The sequence below is a fragment of the Haliotis cracherodii genome, unplaced genomic scaffold (genome assembly GCF_022045235.1).
Source record: "Haliotis cracherodii isolate W230 unplaced genomic scaffold, xgHalCrac1.p SCAF_2, whole genome shotgun sequence".
Taxonomy (NCBI): Eukaryota; Metazoa; Mollusca; class Gastropoda; order Lepetellida; family Haliotidae; genus Haliotis; species Haliotis cracherodii.
In genome coordinates, this window is record NW_027266275.1 from 3,477,773 (window position 1) to 3,486,726 (window position 8,954).

Sequence of the window (8,954 nt, forward strand, 5' to 3'; positions counted from 1 at the left end):
ACATCAATTCAAATTTATTTCTTATACATAACACCAGATAGGTTGCATTTGAACAATAGAACTACCGAGTCGTATAGACTTATATTCATATTGTGTACCAATTTTGCATAGTAACAGCTTATTACATACATTTAGTTCGCTTTATTTTTGTAAGCGACAAAAGAATTCAAGGGGAGATAAGCGTTGTTCATATATGTGTCAACTATTCCGAAGACCAGGGGCTACAATATTATTATTAAATTTAGAACCAGTTAGTTATTAGCAGGAATGAACAACGATACGGACGAAAGCGAAAGTGATGGAACCAGTACTGAAGGCGAATATACGGTAACTAATTTGTGTTCGGGAACTGACAGTGTGACGGTGAAATCTAGACGAAACTGAAGATCCAGAAAGTGAATGACAGTGCTCAAAATAGCTGACAGTGCTCAAAATAGCTGTCAGTGTCTGCCAGCTAGGATTGTCAAAAGTTCTTTTTAGTTCCCGAAGTTACCCCTAACCCAAATATTTTATATATCTGAAGTACTGTTAAGATATGATTTTTGTCATCTCATTTTTCATGTTTTCACCAAATCCTGACTGCTCACTCCATGCCATTTATAGTTTTAGCTGAAGTAACCACATTGCTGTGCTGCTCACTATAAATCATTTGGATGTTGGCTTCTTGTATAGAGTGTCAATATCCAAATTTATGACGTGTCAGAGTTCACTGGAATGCAGCCATGACCACCACGACTTGGAGGCCCAGTCTCTTAATCCACCAAAACATGGTCATAACGAACTCCAAGGGACCCTTGAAATTGGTTTATAAGTTCTGTTCGGAGCTGCAATAGAATATGTTCACCACTATTTTCATTCAAGTATCAAAGGGCTAAGGGTAGAGTTGGGGGTAACCTACCCTAACCGTAACTAACCTTAAGGATCGTTAATATGTATTATGTATACGTAAAAGTGTATTTTCCAATACTAAATATTTTGTCTCAAGACATATAGTTTTTAAGATACTGTTGGGTGGCTGACTGATTCTATAATGGCACCATTTGTTATTTGTTATTATGGAATTGCTGTTTGCAGGTAGCAGGGTTTGACCTGCCCAAGTTTGACTTCACCAGCTGGAACCCGGAGCCCCCTGCTGGGCTTCAGTTCATGTGCCTGGTGCCTCTTTCCCACTCATGCACCAACTCTCAGCAGAGGAAGGCCACCGGAAAGATCCGAGTATCACAAACACATCGTCGGAAACGCATGAAGATGCATCAAACTGGAAGGACCACTGGAAGAAATATTCATGGTCAGATTCTGTTCAGATTCCCCCTGATTATGATCTGATACTTGTTTGATTAAGCTGTTCCCTTTTAGACTTTCATTCAAATATCTGTCCTTCCACATTAAAGATATAAAACTACAATCTTAAGTTATCCTATTTTGTCAGAGCTGTGTTATGTCCTACCTTGCACACAATTTAATGTAAAAAAAAGCAGTAAAACTTAAAAGTTGTTAAAAGATTGTTATATATTAGTGACTTTAGAATGGAATTTAGAAATTAGTCTTAGATGCAATAAACTATCACGAATTGCTAATTTGAAAATCATAATTGTGAAAAAGGTAAGACGTTTTCAGTGCCCACACTCTACTGCTCAATGTTTTATCATCAAGCATGATATGATGGCAAGTGCTTTCCTTGATGACACAGATAGATAATGGGCAATCCTGTATTTATGGAAAAATAAGAGTTTTAGTATATTTGTTTACCTATGTCATATTTTTTCAGATGAGAAAAAATTAAGAAACGCAGCTTCAAAAAATGAATATAGTACAGGTATGTATTTTGGAATTCATGAATATTGTCAACACTGATATGGAGTGTCCAAAGTGTTGTTGAGTGTTTGTTACAAATGAAGACTTGACAAATGTAAGTGGACACCTTCTTGTATATTTTCTACTGGCCAAGATAGTGTCTACATGCCACTTGTGACTATTATATGTTTATAGGAAGAACAGAAATGACCTTATTGGGTACTATAAGAAATTAACACTTCTTTTCTGAAGGAATTGAAATGTTTAAATGTTTGTTTTCTGTCTTGTGAGTGAGATTGTGATTCTTTGTGTACAGTGATTGAGTTGCTAGACAATGGGGTAGATCCATGCTGTCATGATGAGAAGAGGAGGACTGCCCTTCACTTTGCCTCCTGTCAGGGTCACGAGCTGATTGTGAAGGTGTTGCTGGACAAAGGAGCAGACGTCAACCAGAAGGATATCCTGGGAAACACTCCACTGCACCTAGGTAGGAGCCATTACCTGACATTGCATGTAGGTAGGCATCGCAATGATATCATTGCACTGAGGTAGTTGTCATAATGAAGCCATTGTACTCAGATAGGCATCACAATGATATCATTGCACTGAGGTAGTTGTCATAATGATACCATTGTACTCAGATAGGCATCACAATGATACCATTGTACTCAGATAGACATCATAATGATACCATTGTACTCAGATAGGCATCACAATGATACCATTTTACTCAGGTAGGCATCACAATGATATCATTGTACTCAGGTAGGCATCACAATGATACCATTTTACTCTGGTAGGCATCACAATGATACCATTGTACTCAGATAGGCATCACAATGATACCATTTGACTCTGGTAGGCATCACAATGATACCATTGTACTCTGGTAGGCATCACAATGATATCATTGTACTCAGATAGACATCACAATGATACCATTGTACTCAAATAGGCATCACAATGATGCCATTGTAGTCAGATAGGCATCACAATGATACCATTGTAGTCAGAAAGGCATCACAATGATACCATTGTACTCAGATAGGCATCACAATGATACCATTGTATTTAGGTAGGCATCACAATGATGCCATTGTAGTCAGATAGGCATCACAATGCTACCATTGTACTGAGGTAGGCATCACAATGATACTATTGTACTCAGATAGGCATCACAATGATACCATTGTACTGAGGTAGGCATCACAATGATACTATTGTACTCAGATAGGCATCACAATGATACCATTGTATTTAGGTAGGCATCACAATGATGCCATTGTACTCAGAGAGGCATCATAATGATTCCATTGTACTGAGGTAGGCATCACAATGATACCATTGTACTCAGGTAGGCATTGCAATACCATGGTACTCAGGTAGGCATCACAATGATACCATTGTACTCAGATAGACATCACAATGATACCATTGTACTCAGGTAGGCATTGCAATACCATGGTACTCAGGTAGGCGTCAAAATGATACCATTGTACTTAGATACATTGCTATCAATATGTGTCATGATAAACCACTGTACTATGTCACATGATGACGCTTCTATGCATGAGCATGAGTTAAAGGGCTATCATATCCCAAATGCATTTAACTGTGTTATGTTTTGAAGACAGGTACAAGTTGTCATTGAAAACTAAATCTTTTTTAAACATACAGTCGAAGGATCACTGTATAAACTAGAATCAGTCCTCAGTAAACCCTGTGCGAAACTGCAAAGGTCCCCATATAGCATGTACTTTGTCTCCCCATTTAGATTCCAGGACAAGATAGGTCCCCATATAGCCTGAACTTTGTCTCCCCATTGAGATTCCAGGACAAGATAGGTCCCCATATAGCGTGTGCTTTGTCTCCCCATTGAGATTCCAGGACAAGATAGGTGCCCATATAGCGTGTGCTTTTGTCTCCCCATTGAGATTCCAGGACAAGATAGGTCCCCATGTAGCTTGTGCTTTGTCTCCCCATTGAGCTTCCAGGACAAGATAGGTCTAATGTAGCCAATGTCTATTTCACCATTGAGATTCCAGGACAATATAGGTCCAATATAGTGTGTCTGTTTCACCACTGAAATTATAACGAGATAGGTTAATTTTGAATACTGCATGAATATTTGAATATTTATTTTAACATTTAGTGGCTAGTTCTAAAAATGTAGTGACAAATATTTTGGATGTCTTCTTGTTGTTTGAAACTGACAGCCTCTTGTTCTTCCAGCTGCCTGTACCTGCCAGGTGCCAGTCGTCTCACTCCTCCTCAAGGCAGGTGAGTATCCAGTTGAGTCACAGGATGCATATCACACCTTTAGGCTCAATTTATACATTGTCTTTATTTCAAGCCATCAGACAGCTTGTTGCCAAGCCTTAAATAAAACTACCTTGAATAGATTTAATAAACTTAAATCAATTTGAAAACACTCTGCTTCCAGTCTTAGTTAAGTATGTTAAGTAGAGCATTGATCTCACCATGTATGGAATGGCAAAGGATGATAATGATAAAGATGTAGTCAAATACCTTTGTTCTGGTTGAGACCGCCTCCGTGGTCTAGTGGATAGAGCATCTGTCCGGAAACCGTCTCCCTGGTCTAGTGGATAATGCATCTGCCCAGAGACCGTCTCCGTGGTCTAGTGGATAGAGCATCTGTCCGGAGACCGTCTCCGTGGTCTAGTGGATAGAGCATCTGTCCGGAGACCCTCTCCCTGGTCTAGTGGATAGAGCATCTGCCCAGAGACCGTCTCCTTGGTCTAGTGGATAGAGCATCTGTCCGGAGACCGTCTCCGTGGTCTAGTGGATAGAGCATCTGTCCGGAGACCCTCTCCGTGGTCTAGTGGATAGAGCATCTGTCCGGAGACCCTCTCCCTGGTCTAGTGGATAGAGCATCTGTCCGGAGACCCTCTCCGTGGTCTAGTGGATAGAGCATCTGCCCGGAGACCCTCTCCGTGGTCTAGTGGATAGAGCATCTGTCCGGAGACCGTCTCCGTGGTCTAGTGGATAGAGCATCTGTCCGGAGACCCTCTCCATGTAGTGGATAGAGCATCTGCCGGAGACCCTCTCCCTGGTCTAGTGGATAGAGCATTTGACCAGAGACCCTCTCCGTGGTCTAGTGGATAGAGCATCTGCCCGGAGACCCTCTCCCTGGTCTAGTGGATAGAGCATCTGTCCGGAGACCCTCTCCGTGATCTAGTGAATAGAGCATCTGTCCGGAGACCCTCTCCGTGGTCTAGTGGATAGAGCATCTGTCCGGAGACCCTCTCCGTGATCTAGTGAATAGAGCATCTGTCCGGAGACCCTCTCCGTGGTCTAGTGGATAGAGCATCTGTCCGGAGACCCTCTCCGTGGTCTAGTGGATAGAGCATCTGCCCGACCCTCTCCCTGGTCTAGTGGATAGAGCATCTGTCCGGAGACCCTCTCCCTGATCTAGTGGATAGAGCATCTGTCCGGAGACCCTCTCCCTGGTCTAGTGGATAGAGCATCTGCCCGGAGAGTGGAAGGTTATTGCTTCAAACCCCGGCTTCATCATACCAAAAGATGTTAAAAGATGTTGCTTATTGTTACCCTGCCTGGTTTGGGGCATTAAGGGAATAAAACAAGTACTGGTTGGCTCAAAGTCATTATCCTGTGCCTGTATGGAGGAATCCACTTTACAACTGCAGTACGGTATTTAAGTGGGCTAGCAGTATAAAACCGTCATGCATGTGGCTATGTAAGTGCAATAATCTTGAATGGGGCATTAAACCCCATTTCACCTCACCTTTTTCTTGTTGAAAGTACAAAGTTTTTACTAAAATGTTTTCCTGTCTAAGGTCCAGACCTGGAGCTCGTGAACAAATATGGCACCACGCCAGTGACACTGGCAAAAGCCAAGCTGAAGTGCTTGGCCGAGAACAAGACCTATTCTTCCAAGCAGATCCGAGATGAAGTTGTGCATGTAGGGAAGGTTCATTTGTTTTCAAGATTGATGGATGTATTCTGTGTAATGTGTAAACAGTACTGTTTTGTTGCTAGTAAGTGAATGTAATATTGGCAAAGATGACTATAAAGGGGTATGTCTAATTTTTGTCTATATTCCTATTGAAAAGGGGGCACACTGGTCTAAGGCCTTGTTGCTCACCATGACCATTGCAGGATATGCTGATTGTGGTTCCAAATCCCTGACTCAGACCCTTGCCCATGCATACTGGTTTCACCGAGGTCGTAAACATCTAAGACCTTTGCCACTTTTGGCTGTTGTCTACAGTTAGCTGTGATATGAGAAATATCATCCCCTACATTAAAGTATTTCTCAATGTAAACTAAAGCCTTCGCTCGTCACTCCTAAGACCCGGGTTCGATACTCCAAGTTGGTAGAATGTGTGTTGCTGGAATATTGCTTAAAGCAGTGTAAGACCACACTTGCTCGCTCACTCACTCACTCACTCACTCACTCACTCTAAACAGAAGCAATAACTTCTCTCTGTCCTCATGTACTCTTTAATGGAAAAAGTACAGTTCCATTATTAAAGAATAATTTGAAACCATGGAATAAAATTTATTTATGTGCACTTGCCCTTTGCCCATGTGTCTCCCGACTAATTTGAAAGATTGAATGTTTAAACTGTTAATGTCCTTAACAAACTAATTTAATAAAGAAAGCATTAAGTTTTTGTGGCCTACTAAGTTCACTATGTTTCTGTTTACAAATGCGTATCCTACCACACTGATGGCGTTGTATACGTGTATGTAGTGACTGCTCATGTATGAACCAATATTTCAGGTGTCCGAGATGATGAAGACTTACTTGGATATATCAGGATTAAAGTCGGAGTCGGAGCAAGTAGATGAACTGTGTCAGCAGCTACAACGTACGTCAACACGAGAACAGGTGGACAACATCAGCTCCCTCCTTGCAGACTTTACCAGCATGACATTACAGAAGAGTGACCAGCACCCAGGATGATGCCAATCTCATTAAAGGCAGATCCTAGTGCTCACTACTGCTAAACAAAGATCATTACAGGTCACGTCGTAACAACCTTTCACAACTTTGACCAATGAAATCACTAAGAAGAAGTTGACATTAGCCAATCAGAGAGCAGCTAATAAGAAGTTGACATTAGCCAATCAGAGAGCAGTAAAGAAGAAGTTGACATTAGCCAATCAGAGAGCAGCTTACAGCATTAGTTTCAAACTGGTGACTTCCATTCCAGACTTCACTTGAAAAATATGTTAACAAAGTTCTTGATTCAAAATTTGAAAACTGAACTGAAGAATTTTCTGGAATGTCTAATATATGGTCGAGGTTGTATGGCAATACTTCCCATGGGCTATGCAAAGTCTCTTCCCTTAAAATATTTATCCCAGTGAAGCAAGAGATAGACTGTCGTTCGGAATACCCAATGTTTAGGAAACACATTCCGACTGTCACTTTCCTGATCTGGTAAGCGAAGTTCTGCTTTGTCAAATGAAAGGTTGCTCTGACGTGATCTGTAATAGGTGGTTCTCAGATCTTTGTGTAGCGTTAGCGAAAATTAAGATCTGATTTTAATGATATGGGATGATACTCGTGTGTATGTGTGTGTGCAGGTATGTGCCTGTTTGTGTGTGTGCGCGCATGTGCACAAGTATGTGCAGGTGCATATGCTTGTGCACATGCATGTGTGTCTGCGTGTGAGAGAGCATGAGATGAGTGGTAACACGACCATATGTTAAACAGGCTTTGTGACGCATTTGTCACAGGACCATGCATATCAATACATGTATGTCAAAAATTGAGTTGAAATACCATCTGACCATAAGTATTGATTTTTGCACTACTAGTCAGCCATATTCATGAACACAGGCAGTGATTGATCTAGATAATCACAGAGGAAAATATTTGGCCGAGGTCTACAATAAATGTCCAAATTGAAATTATGAACTACTAATATTAATTATTTTAACTTTGCAAAGGTGACTGATCACAGAAATGAATAAAAAGATTTATTTGCATGCAATTAAAAAATGTTGCTGAATTAAAAAAAAAAAATCCGAATTTTGGAAAAAGTATAATTTCTCAATTTCGGAGCCAGGAGAAAACCTGTGCTATCACACTGTTTAATGCTCTTTCATAACATATGTAATATTCTGCTAACAGTATATGAAAGTGTCTAAATCTAGCACTCAGAAGACCTGATCCAAACTCTCTAGTGTCCAAAGTCAGTGTTTATTACACATACTAATGTGCTGCAACACTGTTTCTGTGGCCAAAAACATCAAGGACAAGAAGACCCCTGTCACCATTAACATGATTCTAACATGACCAAATAGGAAACTCTGTGTACATGTATATGCTTGTTACAGGTGTGTGCTTGTTTGGGGGCGGAAAGTTAAGCCACAATCCTAAAGCAAATGCTACTGTATTATCAGGCTTAAGCACAGCTGCTAGCCTGCAACAGTTCAAGACTAGTTAAGTATAGAGGGATTGCTTGTTTTTTCCCCAATATCTAGATATTTTACACAAACCACTAGTCTGAAATACGCTGTGGACCAGTTGGTAATGAACAATGGTGTCTAACACTGATTATGTATACTTACAGGTGTTTGAAACTATGGCTTTCTGAAACTAGGATATGATTGGATATTTATTATGGCAGAATTTAACAGATAAACATGTTTGCATCCTTCACATTGACTTATGTCATGATTGTACTTTCTGAGCCAAATCAACCCATGGGGATTCCGGGTTAGAAATCAGCCCTTGCAATGTATGCTGGTCGTAAGAGGCAACTCTAGGGATCAGGTGGTCAGACGCGTGTCAACAAGCCCGGCATGGATTGTTGCTCGTGACAGAAATCACTGGATTATCTGCTCAAGATTTGATTATTTACTAGGTGCTGTTATATAGCTGGAATATTGCTGAGTGCAGTGTTAAACAACAAACGCACATGCTGAACCAGTCCCTCAGATTTAGTATAGTTTTATTTTTCTGTTACTTTCAAGTTTAGTTAACGGTCACAGAATTGTTAACATACTTGTACTTGTATGTTTTTGAAATTCATGTTAATGTGATATCCATTTGAAGAAAATCTTATATTTTGGCCTCTATTTATTGTATACTCACTGCCAAAAGAAATGCAAACCATAGAACATAGAGAGAAGTATGTACGTTAAGAAGACATGTTTCCAGT

General features: G+C 40.5%; 1 protein-coding gene across 1 annotated transcript; it reads left to right on the forward strand.

Annotated features, from left to right (window-relative positions):
- The first annotated feature begins 194 nt into the window (after window positions 1-194).
- Window positions 195-8,663, forward strand: LOC139468621 (ankyrin repeat domain-containing protein 54-like). The gene is made up of 7 exons (XM_071250737.1): window positions 195-327; window positions 1,075-1,288; window positions 1,769-1,816; window positions 2,111-2,281; window positions 4,027-4,074; window positions 5,613-5,737; window positions 6,563-8,663. Exons 1-7 carry the CDS (start codon window positions 268-270, stop codon window positions 6,743-6,745), a joined length of 849 nt encoding a protein of 282 aa, XP_071106838.1. The 5' UTR covers window positions 195-267; the 3' UTR covers window positions 6,746-8,663.
- Window positions 8,664-8,954: the final 291 nt, after the last annotated feature.